The sequence below is a fragment of the Astyanax mexicanus genome, chromosome 12, assembly GCF_023375975.1.
Source record: "Astyanax mexicanus isolate ESR-SI-001 chromosome 12, AstMex3_surface, whole genome shotgun sequence".
Taxonomy (NCBI): Eukaryota; Metazoa; Chordata; class Actinopteri; order Characiformes; family Acestrorhamphidae; genus Astyanax; species Astyanax mexicanus.
Genome location: NC_064419.1, coordinates 7,062,085 through 7,088,160, shown reverse-complemented (window position 1 = coordinate 7,088,160; position 26,076 = coordinate 7,062,085). Strand labels below are relative to the sequence as shown.

At 39.1% G+C, this 26,076-nt stretch overlaps 1 protein-coding gene across 1 annotated transcript in view; it reads left to right on the top strand.

Moving 5' to 3' along the window:
- The window catches only part of obscna (obscurin, cytoskeletal calmodulin and titin-interacting RhoGEF a), an 82,724-nt gene that overhangs the window by 51,165 nt on the left and 5,483 nt on the right, over window positions 1-26,076 (top strand). The window contains exons 41-68 of the mRNA XM_049486018.1: window positions 139-303; window positions 751-909; window positions 2,102-2,279; window positions 5,096-5,209; window positions 5,365-5,532; window positions 6,541-6,643; window positions 6,737-6,866; window positions 8,686-8,898; window positions 11,956-12,092; window positions 12,228-12,346; window positions 12,486-12,598; window positions 13,600-13,771; window positions 14,266-14,362; window positions 15,551-15,751; window positions 15,853-15,913; window positions 16,586-16,663; window positions 17,059-17,231; window positions 17,384-17,410; window positions 18,150-18,302; window positions 18,402-18,447; window positions 19,097-19,168; window positions 19,296-19,717; window positions 20,471-21,984; window positions 22,750-22,890; window positions 23,013-23,135; window positions 24,599-24,766; window positions 24,846-24,951; window positions 25,052-25,291. Of these exons, the coding sequence (XP_049341975.1) occupies window positions 139-303; window positions 751-909; window positions 2,102-2,279; window positions 5,096-5,209; window positions 5,365-5,532; window positions 6,541-6,643; window positions 6,737-6,866; window positions 8,686-8,898; window positions 11,956-12,092; window positions 12,228-12,346; window positions 12,486-12,598; window positions 13,600-13,771; window positions 14,266-14,362; window positions 15,551-15,751; window positions 15,853-15,913; window positions 16,586-16,663; window positions 17,059-17,231; window positions 17,384-17,410; window positions 18,150-18,302; window positions 18,402-18,447; window positions 19,097-19,168; window positions 19,296-19,717; window positions 20,471-21,984; window positions 22,750-22,890; window positions 23,013-23,135; window positions 24,599-24,766; window positions 24,846-24,951; window positions 25,052-25,291 (5,393 nt within the window). The remainder of the gene's footprint in view (window positions 1-138; window positions 304-750; window positions 910-2,101; window positions 2,280-5,095; window positions 5,210-5,364; window positions 5,533-6,540; window positions 6,644-6,736; window positions 6,867-8,685; window positions 8,899-11,955; window positions 12,093-12,227; window positions 12,347-12,485; window positions 12,599-13,599; window positions 13,772-14,265; window positions 14,363-15,550; window positions 15,752-15,852; window positions 15,914-16,585; window positions 16,664-17,058; window positions 17,232-17,383; window positions 17,411-18,149; window positions 18,303-18,401; window positions 18,448-19,096; window positions 19,169-19,295; window positions 19,718-20,470; window positions 21,985-22,749; window positions 22,891-23,012; window positions 23,136-24,598; window positions 24,767-24,845; window positions 24,952-25,051; window positions 25,292-26,076) is intronic.

The following is a 26,076-nucleotide window of genomic DNA, read 5'->3' as shown; positions in this document are numbered from 1 at the left end:
AAAATGGAGCCATTTTGGTGAAAATCATACATTTTATTATCTGGTACACATTATTATTTTATTTTTTTTACTTGTAATGAATAGTGTAGTTTTTGTCTGAAACTTGCCATTGACCAGCTTTAATTTTAATTATTTTAGGAGCTGATAAGGAATAAAGCGAAAAGTGGGCAGAGCTGCTGTTTGCTAGAGGATGCATTTTCCATGGTGTCCAGTTTGCCTTGGCGTTCAGAGAACCTGCAGCACGTATCCATGATTGAGAACTACCCAGCACCACTTAAAGGCCTTGGAGAACCAATCCAGCAGGTACAGTGGATGCAGAGGCTTGATTTCCTGGTCTGGTGTGTTGTATGCTTTTATAAGTACAAATATTGCTACACATACACACTTAGACACTAGTAAACAAAAGGCATAGTAACAGGTAACATGTCCATATTGGGTCTATATGTATAGATTAATTGGGAACCAGAATGTATTTCATGATAGCCTCACATATAGATGTCAGTAATGAGACTAAAAAGCTTTAAATATGGGCCCCACAATATAAAATAATAATAAACCTAATGTAACACATAACTATTTATTAAACTGCATTTAAATAAAATAATTTAAACAACAATAGCTCTAGATATCCTGAGACTTACAAACCTCATGTCTACAATTTTAAACACGCTTTGAATCATTTTCATGATTGAGGTTTGAGGAACTCCTTCCTCCGGTTTTAGCAGATTTGTAACTGTGTTTTCCTCCCAGGGTTCCTTCACCGTATGGGAGGAAGCACCAGGGACCAAAATCTCATTGAGAGGTCATCACCGCCACGTCTTCCTCTTCAAGGACTGCGTCATCTTCTGCAAGCTGAAGAGGGACCTGAACACACACGCCGAAGTCTACGTGTTCAAAAACAAGATGAAGGTGGAGCCAGTTATCTTAAATTAGTACATTACATTACATTATATAGCATTTTTTGGACCATTTTATCCAAAGCAACTTACAAATAATGATGTACATTAGCAATAGAGGACATAGACATCTGTAGTATATATAGTATATAGTATATCGTCGCTGTCCAATGAAAAACACTCCAAAACAGCAACTTTACAGGAGAGAGAAAAACCTTGTTAACTTTCAATGGAAGTCAATGTAAAAAGAGTTTATTTCAGGTAATTTTGAAGAGTTTCTATTGGTCCGTTCATCAAGAAATTTTGCCCCAGTGTAAGGGACAGTTTGTCTGTTCAAATTATGTAGTAAACTTAAAATCAACAAAAATGGAGATAAGTGTTTTTCATTAGACACCAAAAATATGCGCTTTGAAGAGTAGGGGTGGGTATTGTCAGTGATTTTTTAGTTAGATTCAGTTCAAAATCAACTCATTTAGGGAAATTTCAGTTACAATAAAAATTGTAGTTTGAATATGAAATGTTGTAATTATAAAAAGAACACTCAAATTTCCATTATTAAAATATTAGTGTATTAGCTAAAGAGGGAGGGAGTTTAGCTTAACCGGTAAAACGGCTAACCCGCTAAGCTAACGTTAGCTTTAGCTGGTCAAGTCTTACTTTAAATAAAGTGCAGACGAAAACAACACTGGAAAACAACTAAAAACAGTGTAAAATGTACTCGTTTGATAAACACATGCAGCAGTGAGTGGAAATACAGACGAAAATTACTTATATTTCTACAGGAAGTGTCAAATCCTGGATGCTGTGCTCCAGCTCACCCCAGCCAGAGGGCAGTGCTTGTGAGATAAAACAAAAGATATTAAAACTGTATACATATATAACTTTACAGGGAAAATGGACTAATTTTAAAGATCTGTCTTCAGAAGTTAGCGAGGGACGCTCCTGATCTGATAGTGGAAGGTAGTTTGTTCCACCATTTGGGAACAAACTAAAAGCTGGACGGTCTTAAATCCTTGTACAAATCTAAAACGCTGTCAGATTGTCAAATAGTCAGAATAAGGTGATGTTTGCTTTAGGTGTGTACTTAAGTAATACTTTTAAGAAAAGTTTTGCCTTGGGCCAAATATTAAGTTGAATTATGAAAATTCAAGCAATTTTTCTAATTTCTATAATTATTGATTTCCATTACAACGATCTGCTTACAGCTGAGTGACATCGACCTGAAGGACACCGTGGAAGGGGATGACAGATGCTGGGGTCTGTGGCACGAGCATCGTGGTACAGTCAGGAAGATCACTCTTCAGGCTCGGACAGTACTGACCCGTCTGTCCTGGCTCAAAGACCTCCGGGACCTGCAGCAGCGCAGCAAGATCTCACTGTGGAGTGAGTTTCTCATCTTATCTTATCTCTATTTTAAAATCTCTATTCTGTTGACATATTAAAGGGGACATACTATACAAAACTCACTTTTTTGCACGCTTTTGTATTTCCACTTGGGTCTCCACTGCCTCTATAAACCTGTCAACCCCTAACATGGCTCCACCCTCTAGATTAGGTCCATCATTTTGGTTATTATTGTTGAGAACCTTGGGCAGTACACAACAGGATTAGCTTGCAGACTTTGTCTGAGGGAGGGATCTGTACCTATTGTACGTGGTACTGTAAGTCAGCAGATGAGGAAGAGTTTTGTGTTTCTCTCACAGTTAAACATTAATTAGCTTATTTGTGTTTTGCCACTTAGCACAAGCTAACACTAATGTGTGGTAAACGCTCATGACCGTGACCAGCAATAGCTTATTTGCATAAAAGTTTCAAGAATAGAGCTGATTGGATCCCTTTATATGAGTGATTTTGTGAAAAGAACTACACAAGCGTGTTTGCCACCTTTGCCCCTGACACTTGAAAGCCAGTCGATGGAGAGAATGCGCCGCACTGTCTGCCGGTAGTCGGCCCTTTCCTGCGCGAGGAGCTGCGGCCGGCTGAAACCACAACGCCACATTCAGTCTCTCAGGCTGACTGTGCGGATCACCCGTTTACCTCTTAAGGGGTCTTAACAGCTTTCATTATATGTATCAGATATATATATATATATATATATATATATATATATATATATATATATATATATATATATATATATATATATATATATATCAGCTTTCATTATATATATATCAGCTTTTATTATATATATATATCAGAGTTCATTATATATATATCAGCTTTCATTATATATATCATTATATATATATATATATCAGCTTTTATTATATATATATATCGGCTTTCATTATATATATATATATATATATATATATATATATATATATACACAGTTGTGGTCAAAAGTTTACATACACTTGTAAAAAAACATAATGTTATGGCTGTCTTGAGTTTTCAATAAGTTCTACAACTCTTATTTTTCTGTGATAGAGTGATCGGAACACATACATGTTTGTCACAAAAAACAGTCATAAAATTTGGTTCTTTCATAAATTTATTATGGGTCTGCTGAAAATGTCACCAAATCTGCTGGGTCAAAAATATACATACAGCAACATTAGTATTTGGTTACATGTCCCTTGGCCATTTTCACGGCAACTAGGCGCTTTTGGTAGCCATCCACAAGCTCCTGGCAAGCTTCAGGTCGAATGTTTGACCACTCTTCTTGACAGAATTGGTGCAGTTCAGCTAAATGTGATGGTTTTCTTGCATGAACCCGTTTCTTTAGCACTGTCCACATGTTCTCAATGGGGTTTAAGTCAGGACTTTGGGAAGGCCATTCTAAAACCTTAATTCTAGCCTGGTTTAGCCATTCCTTTACCACTTTTGATGTGTGTTTTGGGTCATTGTCTTGTTGGAACACCCAACTGCGCCCAAGACCCAACCTTCGGGCTGATGGTTTTAAGTTTTCCTGCAGAATTTGGAGGTAATCCTCCTTCTTCATTATCCCATTTACTTTCTGCAAAGAACCAGTTCCACTGGCAGCAAAACATCCCCAGAGCATAATACTACCACCACCATGCTTGACAGTAGGCATGGTGTTCCTGGGATTAAAGGCCTCACCTTTTCTCCTCCAAACATATTGCTGGGTGTTGTGGCCAAACAGCTCAATTTTTGTTTCGTCTGACCAGAGAACTTTCCTCCAGAAGGTTTTATCTTTGTCCATGTGATCAGCAGCAAACTTCAGCCGAGTCTTAAGGTGCCTTTTCTGGAGCAAGGGCTTCTTTCTTGCACGGCAGCCTCTCAGTCCATGGCGATGTAAAACACGCTTGACTGTGGAGACTGACACCTGTGTTCCATCAGCTTCCAAATCCTTGCAGACCTGCTTCTTGGTGATTCTTGGTTGACTCTTGACCATCCTGACCAATCTCCTCTCGGCAGCATGTGATAGCTTGCGTTTTCTTCCTGATCGTGGCAGTGACACAACTGTTCCATGCACTTTATACTTGCGTATAATTGTCTGCACAGTTGCTCTTGGGACCTGTAGCTGCTTTGAAATGGCTCCAAGTGACTTCCCTGACTTGTTCAAGTCAATAATTCGCTTTTTCAGATCCACACTGAGTTCCTTTGACTTTCCCATTGTAGCTTTTGTAGCTGAGTCTAATCACTGGGTCAAATTAGCCCTATTTAAATGGGCTCATGAGAAGTCAACAGCTGTAGTCAATCAGAATCACTTACAAGAAGTGAAGAGGCCATGACATGAAGCTAATTTGATTGACACAACTCGCTACATCACCAAAATTGACAAATTTTGTTGCTGTATGTATATTTTTGACCCAGCAGATTTGGTGACATTTTCAGCAGATCCATAATAAATTTATGAAAGAACCAAATTTCATGACTGTTTTTTGTGACAAACATGTATGTGTTCCGATCACTCTATCACAGAAAAATAAGAGTTGTAGAACTTATTGAAAACTCAAGACAGCCATAACATTATGTTTTTTTACAAGTGTATGTAAACTTTTGACCACAACTGTATATATCAGGGTTCATTATACATATATATCAGTTTTTATTATATATTTCCTGTTTGCCTTGCATCTTAATTTTTTACATTTTTCAGATAACAGGGATAACATAAACATATATTGATCAATAACTTTCTTTATGGACAAATTTTCATATTTTCCATTTTTCCTGTAAAGTCACTATTTTGAAGATTTTTTTTGATATCTCCATTTGTGTTTTATTAGGTTCACCAGGCTTTGAGCTGAGTCTGACCGATTCTGCAGCTAAACTGGGACAGACAGTTAAACTGGCCTGCAAGGTCACTGGATCTCCAAAACCAGTGGTCACTTGGTACAAAGGTAAATACTTTTTGTATTAAAGTATACTTATATTTAAAGGTACAAAGTGTTTATATATATATATATATATATATATATATATATATATATATATATATATATATATATATATATATAAGACAGTGTTCAGGTTTTTAAAAGTGTTTTTTCTTTAGATGGACTGGTTGTGAAGGATGACGAGCATCACATCATCTCAGAGGGAAACTCCGGCGCATGCTATCTGGTCCTGTCCTCTGTTACTGTGGAGCACTCGGGTCAGTACATGTGTTATGCAGCGAGCCCGATGGGCAAGGCTAGCACCCTGGCCAAGATCACTGTTTATGGTAAGCTTGCATTAAGCCTTAGAACCCTACAGACGGATTTTCCATCCAAAATCGCACCTTGTGTTCTCAGCTTAATTTCTGCATACAATTTTACCTAATTACAGACTTGGTCTGTAAATCTTTAAGATTATGTAAACATTTGAATGTGTGTTGTAACAAAAATTATATATAATAATATTGTATAAATGAAGTAATTGTGATTAGGTAATACTGTATGCAGAAATTAAGTAAAGTTTACTAAAAGAAAGGATTTACTGAAGTTCAGTTCACTTATTTACTCTATGTAACATTTAAGTCTTGAAACCGAGTTGAAGTTACTTAAATTTACATGAAATTAAATTTACTTAAAAAAAAAGCAAATGCAGAAAGTTGCAAAACTTTATTAAAGTAAATTTTGCGCATGATTTTTTTCAGTGCAGAGCAAACGCAGAGGACCTCGGACCCCTGTGTCTGTGATTGGTCTGAAGAATTTCATTGGCCAATCAGTGTAGAATGATGCTTTATGGCATGATAATTCATTTGCATAAAGTTGAGAAAATCTCAATTCTGTTTAACGCTCTGTTACTTTTATATAATGTACAATAATATAAAAACATGTACAGTTTGTTTATTTTAAGATGAAATTAATGATAATTTAACCAGTTTGGATACTAGCGGCCCTTTACAGTTTACACTGTAGAGTGTTGCTTGTGAATAGTCGCCTGTTGCTGTGTCATCTGCCAGTGTGAACGCACTGCCCATTGCCCATGTGCTCCAGCTGCTGGAGGGATTATAGAATCTCCCAGCTGGCCTAGGAGTAGAAATGGCTCTTGGGCTTATGAACTCCATTAACTGCCATTAACTAGTTGAATAGTAAACCTGGGAATTTAAGGGCTTAGTTAAATTGGGAATAAACTCAAGACTACATCATACTACATCATTAACAAGTACACACAGATATTGTTGTAATATTGTTATAAGAGTAGTTTCTGCATCAATTTATGAATCATTAATAAATGTTCTTTCCAGTGCTTCCCAGTTTCACATCCAAACTTCAGAACACTCCACTGGTGAAAGGAAGAGACCTGCAGTTCCACTGCTCAACCGCATGCATTCCTCTTCCTACTGTGAGGTGAAGATCACTGCATTCTGATGTATTCAATCACCCAGTCTCCAGATTATTTAATATGCATATACAGAATTTTAATATTTTATTATTCTACAGGTGGTTTAAAGAAAACAAAGAGCTGAAACATAGCAAGAAATATGAGATTCACAGCGACGCACAGACTGGAGTTCTCATACTGGTTATAAAGAAGGCAAGAGAGGCAGACCTGGGCCAGTATGAGTGTGAGGTAACCACACATACTTATAATCACTATAGAGTTTAGATTTTTATACAAGAAACTACACATGTCAGTGATCCATACTGGAAGTCCATCTATAGTTATTACAATCAGACTGTAAATAGTTTATACTGCATTAAAATGACTCCATATTTAACTCCATATAATCAGACTGTAAAAACTACCCAAACAGCAAATTCATACTGGATTAAAATCATGCCAGAATTATTACTGTCAGAATGTAAAAACTTCTCACACATTAGATTCATACTGGATTAAAATCATGCCAGAATTATTACTGTCAGACTGTAAAAACTAAGCACTCTGCAGATTCATACTGGATTTAAAAGTTTCCAGAACTATTACTGTCAGACTGTAACATCTAAATACTCTGCAGATTCATACTGTATTCAAATCACGTCAGAATTATTACTGTCAGACTGTAAAAACTAAGCACTCTGCAGATGCATACTGGATTATAATCACACCAGAATAATTACTGTCAGACTGTAAAAAAAAAACACTTTTTAGATTCATACTGGATTCAAATCACGTCAGAATTATTACTGTCAGACTGTACCATCTTAATACTCTGCAAATTCATACTGAATTAAAATCACGCCAGAATAATTACTGTTAGACTGTAAAAACTACACAGCAGATTCATACTGGATTAAAAAGTCTCCAGAATTATTACTATCAGACTGTAACATCTTAATACTCTGCAGATTCATACTGGATTAAAATCACGTCAGAATTATTATTAATGACAGAGTGCAAAAACTACCCACAGAGCAAATTCATACTGGATTAAAATAACAGCAGATTCATACTGAATTAAATGTCTCCAGCTTTATTACTATCAGATTGTAAAATCTAAACACTCTGCAGATTCATACTGGATTAAAATGTCTCCAGAATTATTACTATCAGACTGTAAAATCTAAACCCCCTGCAGATTCATACCGGATTAAAATGACTCCATAATTCTTACTGTCAGACTGTAAAATCTACCTACACAGTAGATTCATACTGGAGTCAAATCACTTCAGAATTATTATGGTTAGACTGTAAAAACTAAACACTCTGCAGATTCATACTGGATTAAAAAGTCTCCAGAATTATTACTGTCAGACTGTAACATCTAAATACTCTGCAAATTCATACTGGGTTAAAATCACTCCAGAATAATTATTGTCAGACTGTTAAAAAAACTCTTAAATTCATACTGGATTAAAATTACATCAGAATTATTACTGTCAGACTGTAAAATCTAAATACTCTGCAGATTCATACTGGATTAAAATCATGTCAAACTTATTACTGTCAGTCTGTAAAAACTTCTCACACAGTAGATTCATACTGGATTCAAATCAATTCAGAATTATTATGGTTAGACTGTAAAATCTAAATACTCTGCAAATTCATACTGGATTTAAATCATGCCAGAATTATTACTGTCAGACTGTAAAATCTAAACACTCTGCAAATTCATACTGAATTAAAATCCCGTCAGAATAATTACTGTCAGACTGTAAAAACTAAACACTCTTCAAATTCATACTGGATTAAAATAACTCCTGAATTATTACTGTCAGACTGTAAAATCTAACCCCCCTGCAGATTCATACCGGATTAAAATAACTCCATAATTCTTACTGTCAGACTGTAAAATCTACCTACACAGTAGATTCATACTGGATTTAAATCACTTCAGAATTATCACTGTCAGACTGTAAAATCTGAACACTCTGCAGATTCATACTGGATTAAAATCACTCCAAAGTTACTGAAATCAGACAGTAAAAAAGTGTTTTCTGTGCTGTAGCTGCTGAATGAGGTGGGTGGTGCCAAGTGCAGAGCGCAGATGTATTCTGCTCCGCCCGCTGTGCCCGAAAGACCCAAAGACAAACCAGTCACCCAGGCTCCAGGTAAGAGGCTCCAGACAGGAAAAAAACAGGTAAGAACCTTTAATTTTAGAGAAGCAGAACCACTCTTTAATCACTGGAGGAGATTTCTGGGGAGAGCACATGCCACATTTGTTTCCTGAGTTCACTTCACCTCTGTACCAACCATACCAATCATCTTTCATTATACGCATCTCTTACATCTAACCTGAAACGCATCCAATTCTCTGAATGGAACCAGTGGAGTTCCATGGCATATTCATATTAATTTTTTCTCTGGAAAAAAAAAACAAGAGACCACTTAAAAATGATGAGTTTCTTTGATTTCACCAAATTAAAAAGCTCTGGAATATAATCAAGAGGAAGATGGATGATCACAAGCCATCAAACCAAACTGAAGTGCTTGACGTTTTGCACCAGGAGTAAAGCAGCCTAAAGTTATCCAAAAGCAGTGTGTAAGACTGGTGGAGGAGAACATGAGTTCATGCCAAGATGCATGAAAACTGTGAAAAAAAGCAGGGTTATTCCACTAAATATTGATTTCTGAACTCCGAACTTTGTGAATATGAACTTGTTTTCTTTACATTATTTGAGGTCTGAAAGCTCTGCATCTTTTTCGTTATTTCAGCCATTTCTCATTTTCTTCAAATAAATGCTCTAAATGACATTATTTTTATTTGGAATTTGGGAGAAATGTTGTCTGTAGTTTATAGAATAAAACAACAATATTAATTGTACTCAAATATATACCTATAAATAGCAAAATCAGAGACTCTGATTCAGAAACTGAAGTGGTCTTTTAATTTTTTCCAGAGCTGTATATTAATTTCAGTGGGTCTGAAATTTAGCAAAGCAACTTTTCTGCCTTAATTATCGATTTAGCCTTCATTAATTATGGAGTCTACAAACATTTAGACATATAGTGTGGTTTGTTATCTATGTACAGTATCGTCTTGTTGCTAAATTAATTAATTAATAGAGATATTGGCCAGAATGCACAGAAAAAACATAACATTATGACCACATCCTTGTCTCTACAATTGAAATCCTTTTTTTTATAAGAGCATATTCGATATCCATACAGGCATCATTCATGATCATCATATCTTCCATCTCCTCATCTCAACACACACATCTCAGTGCATCACCTCACACATTTCAGTATGATGTCATCATCTGCATCACAGTTGGATGTATACCGTGTTAATGAGTCTTTCTATCATGTGATTAAAATGTCATCTGTAAAACATTCCACGTCACTGATGTCATGCAAGAAGCTCATCAGTGGCTTTTGAAGGCCTGTCAATCATGTTCATCCACACTTCTGTTTAACCCCATTCTCTCCATCCCACTTCCTTTATCAGTCCCAGAGCAGGAGATTAAACATCCAATCAGAGCCATCCTCATGTAAGTGCCATCACAACGACAGAGGTGACCCCCCACGCCGCATGCAGATCTCTCTCTCTCTCTGTCTCTCTTTATCTTTGTTTCTCTCTCTGTTTTTCTCTCTCTATCTGTTTCCCTCTTTCTCTGTCACTTTCTCTTTTTGTCGCTCTTTCTCTTTCTGTCGTTTTGTGTCTCTGTTGCTCTCTCTCTGTTTCTCGCTCTCTGTCACTCTCTCTTTCTCACTTTCTCTCTCTGTTGTTCTCACTCTCTTTCTATCACTTGCTCTCTCTGTTTCTCACTCTCTTTCTTTTTGTTTCTCTATCTGTTTCTTTCTCCCCATCTCTCTGTTTCTCTCTCTCTGTTTTCACCTCTCTGTTTCTCTCTCTGTCATTATCTCTGTTGCTCTCTCTTTCTTTCTGTTTCTCTCTTTCATTCTGTTTATCTCTGTTGCTCTTTTTCTTTCTGTTTCTCTCTCTGTTCTCTCTCTCAGTCACTTTCTTTGTCTCTCTCTCTCTCTGTTGCTCTCTCTATGTTTGTCTCTCTCTTTGTTGCTCTCTCTTTCTCTCTCTCTTTCTTTCTTTTTCTCTCTCTCTCTCTCTCTCTTTCATAAACCATCCCTTGTTTGCTAATCTCCAGACCTGGTTATGTGCTTGGACCCAGCTGTTGTGTTGAGTCTATATATACATGTTTATAAAGGAAATCACAGTCATCTATAGTTGCATACACATGCTGTTTTTTCCTGATTTAATAAGGTAAGCGTTTCCTGTTTTTTGGCCAAATAAATACAAATACAGTAGTTTACAGAAGCCCCTAGTCACAGCTACAGTCATGGCCAAAAGTGTTAACCCCCTATTTTTGTTTACTTTGTGTGTATTGGAAGAACATCAGCAACAGAAATAAAAAATACTAAATATATTTAATTTAATTCTCAACAAGTAAATGAAGTGAGCAATATAAAAATTCCACCTGAAACCAGAGAAAAGGGAGAGAAGTTGCATTTGTGTCTCTGGGCTACACTAAGCATGGAGAACAGTAAGATAAGAAATGAACTGTTGGAGGGCTTGAGAAGCAAAATTGAGGAAAAATATTAACAGTCTCAAGGTTACAAGGTTCATAGTTTTTTAACACATATACAATAATGTGTAATTGCAATAATTTTCTGGGAGAAATTATTTCTTTTTTGGAAAAAAAAAGTCAGTGGTGCCAACAGTTTTGCCCATGACTGTATGTATATATATATATATATATATATATATATATATATATATATATATATATATATATATATATATATATATATATATATATATATATATATATCCACAGTGTGTCTGTCTACATGTAAAACTCTATATTACATTATTATTATTATTATTATTATTATTATTATTATTATTATTATTATTATTATTTTGGTCAAGAAGTAATTGAAAGGTAGGTATATAGATAGGTAGGAATGTAGATAGATAGGTAGGAAGGTAGATAGGTAGATAGATAGGTAGGAAGGCAGATAGAAAGGTAGGAAGGTAGATAGAAAGGTAGGAAGGTAGATAGGTATAAAGGTAGGAAAGCAGATAGAAAGGTAGGAAGGTAGATAGGTAGAAAGGTAGATAAGTAGATAGATAGGTCGGAAGGTAGATAGAAAGGTAGGAAGGTAGAAAGGTATATAGATAGGTAAGAAGGTAGATAAGTAGATAGATAGGTAGGAAGGTAGATAGGTAAATAGATAGGTAGGATCATAGGTACTAAGGTAGATAGGCAGGTTTCTAGAAAAGCAGATATGTAGGTAGAATAACTGCACATAGTATCAAAGTGCTTGGACTTGTTCTACAATATGCTTATTGTCCCTCTTTTCGGACACAGAGCCGGAATCAGAGGGCTGGTCCAGCGCTATGTTCAAGAACCTGTTCCAAATGTTCTTTCAGTCTGAACCCGCCAAAGAGTGAGTCCACATTTGTTCACACTGGACACCCAGTACATCAATGGGCCAATACAACCAGCTCATACCATTCAGTCAGTGATCATCAGATGAGTACTGAAGACATTATTAATTATTAACTGGTGTGTTGTTCTGCAGACCTGTGGGCAGTTCCAGTGATACACAACCTGACAGCACTCAGGAGGCAAAGAGGAGACAAGCTGACCTACCAGAGGAAGAGACGCCAGTGGAGTCCAGGCAGACAGAGGAATACACAGGTCAGCACAATAAAGAAAACCGCACATAAGATTAATAATATATTGTAATATACAGTATCATAAATAGGCTATATTTTAATAATAATTGACATTATTACTCATATACAACCTCAGCCTAAATGTGATTGTGTTTCTTCAGATCCTCCTGAGGTACAGGTGGCTATGGAGGACCTGTGTGTAAGACCTGGCCAACCTGCAGCTTTCTCTGCTGTCATTACCGGACAGCCCATCCCAGAAATCAGGTGGTACAAGGTAGTAAACACATGTACTTTATTTTAACCACAGTCAGTTGCACTAAAACTGTGACAGTTTGTTAACTAGTAAGTAAATAATTAAGATTTTTAACTATAATCATATTCGCTGAAGTTCAGGATACCTTTGATGATAAGTTTGTCTTTAAAACCCTTTAAAATACAGTCTTGAATTATAAATCGTTGAGTTTTTTTTTTTTTTTTTTTTTTTTGGAATTTGTCATTGAGTAACTACTACTGTAAAACATTCAGTAACTACTGATGTGAATCATTCAGGGACGTATTTGTGATCTTTTAGTTGCATATGCCGTTAATAATTTAGTAACTACTGAAAAGCAATAAATATTTTTTTTATAAAACATCCAGTAACTCATTTGATTACAACTATGAACAATATAGTACTTTAAGGATTCATACAGGATCATCTATTGCCAATGACACAGTCAGTCTGCCTGCTCAAGACTCTGACATGTGCTAGAAAGACTCAACTTCCCAGCATGCATCCACACAGGACTTCCCTAACTCCACTGATCCCATGATGCTATGATTTTCCCGCTCTCCGAGTTACTAATTGGCTCCACCTGCCTTCCCAAGTATACATACCTCTCTGTTTGCTCAGTTGCTCAGTATTGAATCTATTTTTTTAGCTCTTCTATGACACGTTTCATTGTTTTGCCTACCTCGTTGTTGTGTACATTTCTGTTACCACCCCTGCCTGTCCCTCACAATTCTTATAAGCCTAGTCCGTTTTGTAATAAACTCTGTCATTTTATCTGTGAGTGTCTTTCCCTGGTCTGACCTGTGTGAGATCTTTATTTTATCACTGTAGATTTATTCCTAAACTCTGAAGTCATTTTAACGGTTTAGGCTGTATGAGACTGTTGATGAGGTGTAAGGTAGCAAAGAGCATTGTGACACGCGTTGCGTCTGCACAAATAAACCCCACTTTATCTTAAAGTCAGACCACACCCTCTCCCTCCTCTTTGTTTTCTGTGTCTGTAGGATGGTGTGGAGCTCATTCCTGATGATGATCACACTGAGTTGGTCCAGAATGGAGCCCGCTGCTCTCTCACTCTGCTGGATGTGGACGTCTCTGACTGTGGCACATACACCTGTACAGCCACTAACAGCTCAGGACACGCCTCCTGCCACGCCCAGCTCACGGTGGAGACAGGTGAGCATCTTAGTTCTGACTGACAGGAGGCCAGAGGATCAGTTTCTTTTGAGAGAGTACATTCTTTAATCATACTGTATTGCATGAAAGCCAAAGAACGCTGCACTGACCTGTGGGATATATATGTGTGTGTGTTGGGTCTTCTGGATTGAATGTGGCAGAGTTCACAATGACTGTTCACAATGACACCGCTGGTCACAATCATTTCCACCCACTGCGCTGTCCACTGGGGGGGTGGGGGGGGGGGGTAATATTAGCCTTCTAAGACTTATTCCCGGAACACATGTGAAACCTGCTCAACTTCTGAAATAAAATTTACATCCATCTATCTATACCCATTATCAGACCTCACTCCAACTCCAATAATTCCCATAATTCACGTCATCTTACCATGAGCACACTGTCCAGTGTTTAACCTCACTCCTCTCTCACAGTATAACACCTCACAGTGTGTACAGATTCATTTACATATCGATTGGGTATCTCCTTTTCAGGTCTGGAGGAGTTTGAGGAGGAGCAGGAGAGGGAGGTGGAGGTGGGGAGAAGAAGGAAGCTTCACTCCGTTTATGATGTTCATGATGAGATTGGGAGGTGACATCAGTTGTCTTACTTATAAAAAACATTTCTTATATAAAAACTTTAAATATAGCTCTGAAACCAATTACAAGACCACTTAAAAAATTCTCAGTTTCTCTTGTTTTACTATTTAAAGCTATATGTTTGAGTAAAATGAACTTTTTTTTTTATTATTCTATAAACTACTGACAACATTTCTTCCTAATTCCAAATAAAAATATTCTCATTTAAATAATAGATTTACAGAAAATGAGAAAAGCCTAAAAGAAAAGATGCAGCGCCTTTAGACCTTAAATATTGCAGATTTATATTCATTTAAAAACAAAAATACTAAAGGTTTAAGAGTTTAACAATCAATATTTGATGGAATAACCCTGGTTTTAATCACAGCTTTCATGCAACTTGGCATGTTCTCCTCCACCAGTCTTACTCACTGCTTTTGGGTGACCTTATGCCTCCCCTGATGCAAAAACTCAAGCAGTTCAGCTTTCTTTTTTGCTTGTGACCATCTATCTTGCATTATTTTGCATTATTTGAGGTCTTAAAGCACTGCTTTTTTTATTATTGTGACCATTTCTCATTTTCTGCAAATACATGCTCCAAATGACAATATTTTTATTAGTTGTCAGTAGTTCATAAATAAAACAACAATGAGTCTCCAGGAAGTTTGCTCTTAGAAACGCGGTTGGAGACCACTGGAAAAGCACGAATAGCTGTAGGTAACCAGTGGCACAAACAAATAAACAATTAAAACAACCTTTAAAAAACATATATACAGCTCTGGAAAAAAAACAAGAGACCACTTAAAATGATGAGTTTCTATGATTTTATCAAATTGAAAAACTCTGGTATATAATTAAGAAGAAGATGGATGATCACAAGCAATCAAACCAAGCTGAACTGCTTGAATTTTTGCACTTGGAGTGAGTAGTATAATGTTATCCAAAAGCACCGTGTAAGACTGGTGGAGGAGAACATCCAAAAATGCTTGAAAACTGTGATTAAAAACCAGGGTTATTCCACCAAATATTGATTTCTCAACTCTTAAAACTTAATGAATAAGAACTTATTTATATATTATAATTCAGCTTTTAGGTACTTTAAGTTGCACTCATTTCTGTCACATGTGAATGTGATGTACTGATGATTGTGAATTCTTAATTCACTAATGTTCCTATCCACTCCCTCCTGGGTGGTCTGTAGGGGCACCTTCGGTGTGGTGAAGAGAGTGACCCACCGGGCGAGTGGGGAGGTATTTGCTGCTAAGTTCATCCCTTTGAGAAGCAGCACCAGAACCAGGGCCTTCCAGGAGAGGGACCTGCTCTCCCGGCTGGCCCACTGCAGAGTGGCCTGTCTGCTGGACTTCTTCTGCACACGTCGGACCCTCGTCCTCATCACAGAACTGTATTGCAATATTTTTTTTTTTTTTTTTTTTTACACTCATAAGTTGAATATTGATATAAAATGAATTGTTTACAGTAATTGCGTTGGCTGTTTTTTTACAGCTGCTCTTCTCAAGGCTTACTGGATCATCTGCTGCTAAAGGGCTCAGTCACAGAGAGAGAGGTAATAAATAAAACATTTATAGAGAATAATAAGTCATTGCATGTATAATACCACTATAGGAAGCACAATTAGACTCAATTACGAGGGGCTTCTTTATTTAGTGAATTTCTTTTTTTTTTTTTGCAATATATATATATTTTTTACAATTTTTAAGTTTTAGGATCTGAGGGATTTAGGGCTCTCTCTAGTGAGAATGGGTAATTGCACCGAGCATGCGGAAGAATCATTTTAAACTCGGCGGGTGTGATGCGATCTCCTTTCAGAGTAGATGAATCCGATTCCAGGTTATGTTCAGTCAGAGAGAGAGAGTGTGCTCAGTAAGAAACTTCACTTCAACAACACACTTTTTTTTTTACTATGGGTAATTGAGCCCTTCTGAAGTCTCCAATGCTCCACCAGCCGCTGTGCATTTGTAGCCAAGAAAACGAGCCAAAGAGTTGAAAAGCAGTGAGAGTGTGCTCACAGGAAACTGAGAAGCGACTCGACACCCCAGTTTTTAGAATGAATATATTAGGCTTAGCAGAGATGATCGTTCCAATACAGTGGTACCATTAAACACAATATTTTACCCCTTATTCCCTCAGAAATGCTTCTGCTTTTAGCTTAGAAACAAAATAATACACTTTAAGTTATTGTGCTTTATGTATTGTGTGTTGTTTTTTTTTGTATTAGGTTCGGATGTACATTCAGCAGATTCTGGAGGGGGTTGGATACATTCACAGCATGAACGTCCTACATCTCGACATCAAAGTACGTCAATTACAATCAGTTATTCTTTTTAGTACTGCAAGTTATTATATTTTAAGTGACTTCAATAATGAAGAAGGATGCATCTGAATGAAGGATGTTTAATTTTTTTTAATGTGAAAATGTTAAACACTCATTTTTGCTGCTTGTAAAGCAACGTCATGTCGCAGTTGTATATTTATTTAGATTGGATGCTGCTACTGCACTATGAAACTTTGGTGGAGCTGCACAAGAAGCTTTGTGTAACAGAGCCTTTAAGTATAGTCAGAGTTTGGTGATTTGGTCATTGCTTGAGAACATCTAGTTCAACTTATTGTCAAAAAGAAAATTGTGTTCTGCTGTTTTATATTCCTATTTATGGATGTTCATCTTTTGCCTTTACTTCCTGTAAACTGCAGACGGACAATATCCTGATTGTGTCGCCGGACAGAGAAGAGATTAAAATCTGTGATTTCGGCTTCTGCCAGGAGATCGATGTTTCCAGGCACCAGTATAGCGTCTTCGGAACCCCTGAATTTGTCGCCCCTGAAATTGTGCATCAGGAACCAGTGAGCCCAGCCACAGATATCTGGTGCTTTGACTTTTCTCTGTTTTATTCTGTTTTCTAGGGGAATTTCATGTAATGTATGTGATATAGTAATATATAGCATTGTCATCTATTATTCATTAAAACCCATGGAGTATTTCTGTAACTCTACAATGACTTGTGTTTGTTTATTTCAGGTCTGTGGGTGTTGTTTCATACTTGTGGTAAGAACGAAAAGCACTGTAATGACAAAGTCTCAAGTCTTAACAAGAAAAATGTTTGACTTCAATATTTAAGACCATTAATTACCTCTATGAACTATGCATTGTGTCTCTGGATCATAGACTGTGTATAGCTGGACAGAGCATCGTCTCTTAAAATTGAAGCCACCACAGGTCGGGCACCCCCTGCTGTTTGGTTGCAGAAAGCTGTGTAACCCCACCCATCCCCATAGGTTTCAATGGCAAAACAGACAACATTCAATCACGTTTTTTTCTAATATACTGTAATTCTACCTCCATTATTTAAATGCAACAGCTAGTGTAACCTCTGCTTACACGGAACCATAGACTGTGTGAGCTCTGTAGAGGCAGCTCTCAGGGGCGGGGTTATTTAAATGAGTAGGCTGTCTCTCCACAGTCTTTCTCCCTCCTCTCGTCTCTACTGCGCCTCAGACTCGGGTTTCAGCATCGCCAACATGGCGAAAGATTTTGCCTTCATTTTCATTGAATGAAATGGAACGGCGACACGGCGTCCATCTTTTTTACAGTCTCTGTTCTGGATTGATTTGTCATTAGAAGTGCCTTAACTTGATGATACCTTTTTTATAAGAGTTTCATTCCTGATTCTGTCTGCGATGAAAGTGTTTACTAAATGTCAACTAAATGTAAATTGTAATATTTTTGGTTAACTTTATCTGTAAAACTGTAACTGCACTTATTTTCTCTGGTTTCATCTCGACAGTCTGACGGGTCACTGTCCGTTCTTTGGGGAGAATGATCGTGCCACCCTGATGAAGGTGGCAGAAGCAGTGGTATACTGGGATACTCCAGAACTCACCAGCAGGAGTGACCAGGCCCTGGATTTCCTCCATGCAGTGTTACAGGCGGACCCAGAGTAAGATTCAGTAGATCTGTCTCTTTATATTTAGTATAAGTATGTATAAGCATAATTAATACATTTCTGTGATAAATGTAAATGTTTCTTTCTCACCAGGATGAGACCATCAGCATCAGAGGGTCTGAGTCATGAGTGGTTTCAGGTTAGCTCCAGTATATTTTAGTGCTTAAAACACACCAAACTGTTCAAATTGTCCTTTTCTCCAGTATAAACCATTATAAACTTTAAATTGGGCTTTACTTATTCACTAAAGGTTCACAACCTGGCAAAAAGCTTTGACATAATTAAAAAAAACTTAATTTACTCAGAAAAAGCTTACATAATCAGCATTCTCTCTTTTTTGAGTTAAAAACATCTTGAAAATAAGACTAAAATGCTTTACTAGCCATTAACTTTGTTTATTAATAGGAACAAATCTTTAGTGGGAACCAAAGTCAGAGGTGCAGTTTCAAGGGAATGTGCAAAACCTGCTTTCTGATTGGTAGTCGCGACAATAGAGGCAGGTACTCCAAAAAAATCAGGATGTGGTTTGTGTGAGACAGTGGATAACATCGCTGCATGTCAGTGAGCTACCACGTAATGTTGGAGAATGGGGTTCAATTCCTAATCTGGGTCACTAAACTGTTCTATACCAATAAGAGTCGTATATATATATATATATTTATATATCGTATATATAAATATATATATATTTAGTGAGCCAGTGTCCCAATACTTTTGCACATATAGTATTTTTGCATTGTTTGTGCTTCTATTATTATATTAAATTGACATTTTTTCATTATTTTAAGGAGCAATCTGAAGAACTTAACAGCATTGATACAAAGAATCTGAAATCTTTCATCTCTAGACGGAAATGGCAGGTGAATATATTTAAAAAATATATAGGATTTTTTTGCTCTTATATAAAATGTTATATTGTTATACTCTTCTACTCACCTTCCTTCTTCCTGCTGTCCTCTCCTATTACTCTCCGTCTCTCTCCTCCAGCGCTCTCTCACATGTCTGGGATCAGTCCTGACTCTGCGACCGATCCCCGAGCTCCTGGAAGCTCCCCTGCGTGATGTTTCTGTCACAACCCCTCGAGACCCTCACGAGCCCAGCAGCACCTCCCTCAGCAGCACCTCCTCCTCCGAGTATGACGAGGCCGACGCCTGGGGCTTCTTCCAGCATGCCAGTCAGGAGGAAGAGGAGGGCATGGAAAGTGAGGAAGAGGAAGAGTATGACCCATACGCTCGTCTGCCTGAGAGAACCTCTGGTTTAGAAAGAAATGAAGAGGAAGGTATAAAGGTGGAGGAGCTAACTCACAGGGGCATGGTCGTGATTCCCATAAGCAGGACGTCCACTGAGACTCCGACACTGACTCCAGAGCCGGAGAGCACTGAGAATCAGAATCAGCCCAACTATACCAGGTATGTATACAGACTAGTAGCTCTCCAGCCCAGAGGGTTGTTGAACCCAATTGCAGAACAGTTGAATTCTAAGCAGGTAAACCAAAGAAGAAAAGAAAAATAAATAAATAAACACCGCTCCTCACGCGGAATTGAACCCGTGTCGTCAAGGTTGTGGTCCAATACACTTGGGACCAATAAATTGGGACATGACCGGGAAAAAAACGCCCTTATAAGGAATAGGGAGCCCAAGAATGGGTGGAAAAATGAGAACGAGCGGAAGCTAAAGTCATGACAGAGAGACAGGTTAGGGATGTAAACAAAAGCTCACCAGAGAAGCATTATACTTATTTATTTATTTATTTTTATCATCATTAATTATATTTCAAACAACCCACGAGCCAGATGTTTTAGACCCCTGTTCTAGACCTTCATCAGTGGTCCACAGAATGCTGCCCACAGGAAACTGTTGGTAGACTTGTTTAAAAACTCCAGCAGCACTGCTGTGTCTTTTTCACCATGTCAATGCAGTGCTGAGAATGGATAACAAACCATCCAAATAATAGCTGCTCTGTGAAATGGACCTGTTAAGTCCTGACTGAGGAACAGGGTGAAAGGAGGGTAATCATATAACTACAACGTGTCCTATTTGCTCATTGGCACTGAAAAATAATGAGATAATGAGTGTAGAAACAAGGAAGTGGTCAAAAAGTAATTCTATGCTTGCTTGTTGTATAGTGCTACATTGTTAAATAATTGATAAATTTTGCACAGTGTTGTCCCAAGAAGTACAGTTCTGGGCCACAGCAAGGAGAACGAACAAGATGAGAGCTTGGACCCTGGAACCCCAATCCCTCGTGGCCATCTGATCAAGAGCACCTTCTACTGCAGCTCCCAGCAGCTTTCCCCCATATCTGCTCGTCACATGATGCTCAGAGACAAACACCACGGCAAGAAAGTGGAGAGAGGGCGTAAGCCGCTTCGCTCCAGCCTATCCGGAAGGCTGAACGAGCCACTTATAGAGTATGTGGAGGAATCTCCGGATTTGGCAGCTGGACGTGGCCAGAGAAGAGGGTCGATGCATTCGGCCATGATGAAATCCAGCTCATTTGACAGCGGTGTCGGTCCCGTTCAGTCCAATGTCCGCACCAAGAGGAGGAGCAGGTCATTGGACGAATCCACAAGAAGACGAGCATCTTCAGTGGACAAGACAAAGCTTGGAGGTGAAGACGAGGAAGGAATTGATTTAGACCATGAGGATGGATCCACCGATGAAGAAGAAGGCAAAACCCTAGAGGGAACCATGGAATCGCAGTTGCCATGTGTTGCTTCTGAAGATTCTGCAAAGCAGAGGAACCAGAGAGGTGTTGACGAAGACGTTGAGGCGATAAGTCATGAGAATGAGTGCACCGATGAAGAAGAAACTCCAGAGATCCCACCAAGACAAAGACGGACATCACGACGCTCTTCAATAGCATTTCCTTGGCTGATTCCTGGGGCCTTGACAAAGGTGACGCCACAGATTCACAGGACTGCCACGGGTGAGCAGCCAATCATCTCAGCAACTCGCACAGATGAAACCCAATCACAGCATGGAGAGGAGGAGGAGAACGTAGCTGGCTCACAATTGAGTCTCACAGGTTCTTCTCTTCTAGATCATGACTCTGAGGCTTCCAGCAGATTGGGCTCTTTTGAAGGTCTCTCATCCAGCCACCTTCCAATCTCACAAAGACGGCACAGAGAATACGATGAATCAGAGGAGCGACTCGGCGTTCCATCCTCTGGGAAGGCTTCTGAGTGTTCTCTCCTACAGGACTCTGAGGATGAAGACATGGAGAGGGTTCTGAGGTCCCTTCGCCAAGAGCACCTTCCAACTCTACCAAGACGGCACAGACGAAGCTCAGGAACGCATGAGGCAAGTGCAAGCAAGAGCGATATTACGTTGAGACGAAGCTCCTCCGCTGTTCCAATACGTCCTTCAACAGTAGCCCCAGAGAAGAATGGAGAAGGCCTTCAAAGGCATGCTTCTGCTCCTGTTCTTCAAGCCAAGCCTCCTAGTGGCAAATCTGCCAAAGCTGGACTCTTGAAGATCTTCCGAAGGCAGTCCTGGACTGGCCACTCAAGTTCCCAGGCAGAGGGCTCGGGGAAAAGGGTGGAAGAGGAGGGGGCTCGGCCACAGCAGAAGACTCCTCTCCTGGGCTTGAGGAAGAAAATGAGGGCATCAGCCTCCAGTATCACTAAGCTGTTCACCAGACAGTCCAGTAAAGAAGGCAAGGAGGAGAAAAGAGGTATGACCACAGTGTCTCATCAGTTCCTCACTGACATGACAAAAGTTGTAGTTGTAGGACATCAGTTTGAAAATTAGTAAGTATTATCTCAGGGGACAACTTAAGGCCTCCGCATACTTCCAGCGAAATGAAGTTCGTGAGCATTGCACGAAGTCGAGCGGGCTTTCACAAGCTCTTGAGCTGGCATACTTTCTGCGGCTTCGAATTGCCTGTCTCCTATGCTTTTCTAGGCACGGGTCCTTTTTAATGACCTTTTTGGCCGCTAACGAGTTTTTGGTCGTGGAGTTTGCCCAGCTTTCATGTGCACAACATGGCGAACAAATCCCCTGTGTGATGTCCACGGCTGTTCGTGTTCTCCGCAATTATGTCACATTGTTCGCTAAAGCCACAAGAACATTGTCTCCGTATAAAATATGCCAAGGCCTTTAGGATTGACCACACATAAGCTGTGAGGTGTTTTCTTGTGAGTGAGGTTGAACACCAGCAGTCTTGGTCATGGCAAGGCAGCAAGAATTCCAGTCTGATAGTAGATGCCAGATGCATAGGACATTCTTCGATCCACAGTGTAACATGTGTATCACGCAAATACATCATAGAAGGCCAGTAGTACCACCCACAGTGTAGAACAGTTCAGGTCAATCCAGTTTCCTTTAGCTTACGTAGGACATTGCAAATGTCTTGGAAAGCAACATTAGTTCATGTCCTACTAAATGTAGCACACCAGTGTACTGTATATCCAGATGTCTGTTTTCTCTGCTTTATCAGGGCCAATTGTGAAGAATCCTGTTCCACCAGAAAAAGCCAGTGTCTCATCAGACTTCTTTCCATCAGCTCCATTCTCTGGAAGCCCTCAGAAAAAGCCCAAGTTCTTCTCTCTCAAAGTGCCAGGCTTCAAAAAGAGCAAAGGTTCGCAGAGGTTTTGAAGAGGTTGCTCAAAAAAAAAAAAATCACTGTAACATATTCGTCTATGTTCTTCTTTTTTATCAAAATGTTGTTCTCTTTATGTGTTGTATTAATGGATTCTCTAGAAATGCCAGTCAGGCCATCTAGACCAGATATAATCCAGCTGGCTGGTGGGGGAGCTCTGGTGTTCTGGAAGCCAGTTCCATGCAGTGATCCTGTCGCTTACTGCATACAGCATAGTGTAAATGGTAAGAGCACACTGGTACAGTCCTATAACTAACGCCTATATCGTCGCTGTCCAATGACAAACATTTATCTCCATTTTTGTCGATTTTTAGTTTACTACATTATTTGAATAGACAAACTCTCCCTTACACTGTGCCACAATTTACTGATGAACGGACCAATAGAAACTCTTCAAAATGACCTGAAATAAACTCTTTTTATATTAGCTTCCATTGAAAGTTTACAAGGTTTTTTCTCTCTCCTGTGAAGTTGCTGTTTTGGAGATTCATTGGATAGCGACGATATGGTCTAGGTTTGTGTGACATATATTTCAAAAAGAAGTTTTACATACATGACCATACATATTTTATGGACCAGACATATATGTCTATATATCCAAGTTTGAATAGGTTTGTATATATGTTGCACATATATGTACAATATATGTTTTTATTTTATATGGCCATATATTTCATATCTTCCCAATTCGGATGGCAAATTACCCAATCCCGGTTCATGTACACTCCCTTTATTACTAACAATGCTCCCAACACTAGAAGAGTAAAGACCAGCAAATGCCTCCTCTGATACATGTGAAATCAGAATCCAGTGCCAGTAATGCAACATGCCCAAAGAAAAGCACAGGATACATCACCAGTTGCTTGTGCTGACCAAGATCACAATTAGTGCTTTTCCAACGACGTGAAACCAGCACTGCTCTGGTTCTCGAATCTAATTTTGAACCATTCGTTGCGTTTCCACCAACAAAAGTAGGTTTCCAGAACCAGGAACCTTTGTTCACAGCGGGAACCGAAGAATACTAGAGTCTTTCACGTGAACTGTGTTCACCACTGCTGTGCAACGCCCTCTGTTGATGACGTATGATGTGACATTTTGACGGTTCCACTAAAACCAGTGGAAACACAGCCTCTTTTGCTAAAAACACTTCAGTTCTTATAAACCTGAAGGGAACTGGTTCAAAAACCAAAGTTCTTATGGTGGAAAAGTGCTAAATGGGAGTAACACAATGCAATTTAAAAGGAAGAGAATTCCATCTATCCACCAAGAGAGACCACTCTCAAACTATAGAGAGAGCGACATAGTCTTCTGGACCTCCAATACTCTTGGAATGAGTTGGTGAGTTGAGGATGAGGTTGAGTGGTGATCATCCAACATCCTGACCCCACAATCTAGGCTCTGATTGCAATCATTAAAATCCTCACAGCAATGCTCGAAATATTAATAGGAAGTCTTCTTTGAACAGAGACACAGTTACTCCAACAAAAGCAGGATACAATCTTTTTTAAGGGTCCACGTATTAACCCTTATGTGATGGGTTATTTTTTTATCAGATGAAATCTCCTGGTTTACCACTGAAACACCTTCAAACCTTCAATAACAAGTCAAGTTCAGTGATCTGAAGAAATAAAAATCATGACATGACCTGTTTTGACTGTTTTGACTGATCATCCTCCTTGGTTTGCAGGTGGAGAGTGGAGAACATTGTGTGATAGTGTAACAGATAGCTGCTACGTAGCCAATACGCTACCCAGAGGGCCGGGCTATGTGTTCCGAGTGGCCTGCATCAACAAAACAGGGTCCGGACCCTTCAGCGATCCTTCACCACCTGCCTTTATGACAGCCCCATATGAAGGTAAGCCAATATGTCATTTTTTTGTCTTTCTCTATTTGGTGACCCTTGACTTATATAATGACTTCTTCTTTCTCTAAAGACTCTCACACTCCTCTCGTCCTGATGGAATCTGTGGGGTCTAAGATCACTGTTCCAGGAGGCCTGGGCTCGGAGAGATCTTACAGCTTCCTGTCTGAGATCAATAGGTATAAAATAGCCCAAAAAAAAATCCCAAAACACAGGAGAGATTGATCCACTGCAGATTTAACTTCAGAAAAACGTATCTTTATCTTGTGTTTCCTCTAGGGGGCGTTTCAGCGTGGTGGTGCAGTGTGAGGACAGCAGGTGCTCTCGGCTGCTGGCGGCGAAGCTGACCCCGTACAGATCCGAACAGAGGCAGCTGGTTCTGAGAGAGTATCAGGTTCTGCGGAGGTTGAGCCACCAGCACCTGGTCCAGCTTCACGCTGCCATCCTCACCCCATCCTGCCTGGTGCTTATTGAAGAGCTCTGCTCGGGGCGAGAGCTCCTCTATAACCTGGCCGACAGGTGAGAGTTAGAGGATAAGGAGAACTTTCTTGTGTCTAGTGATGATGTCCTGATCTGATCCAGCGATCTGGTATACAAACTACAGGGGTTGGACAATGAAACTGAAACACCTGGTTTTAGACCACAATAATTTATTGTCCTGACGGACAGTTCTGATGGAAACAGGAGAGTTGAGGTGCACATTGAATTCTGCCGTGATTTTATGTTTTTTGGATACAATCCGGGTTAGCACCCGAACATCCCTTTCAGGCAGCTTCCTCTTACAGCGTCCACAGTTAATCCTGTTGGATGCGGTGGATCCTTCTTGGTGGTATGCTTACATTACCCTGGATTCCGTGGCTCTTGATACATCACAAAGACTTGCTGTCTTGGCCACAGATGCGCCAGCAAGACGTGCACTAACAATTTGTCCTCTTTTGAACTCTGGTATGTCATATAGCATAATGTTGTGTGCATTGCAATATTTTTAGCAAAACTGTGCTCTTTCCCTGCTAATTGAACCTTCACACTCTGCTCTTACTGGTGCAATAATGTGCAATTAATGAAGATTGGTCACCAGGCTGCTCTAATTTAGCCATGAAACCTCCCACACTAAAATGACAGGTGTTTCAGTTTCATTGTCCAACCTCTGTACACACACAGACAAATATACACACAGTGAAGTGAGCTAACTGCAGTGTTTTTAAGGAACTGGGAAGTGAATGGTTAGTCAGATTGAAAATTTATAAGATATTAAACACACTATAAAACAGTAATTAAAAAAGGAGAGCTGAGTGGTCCAGCAG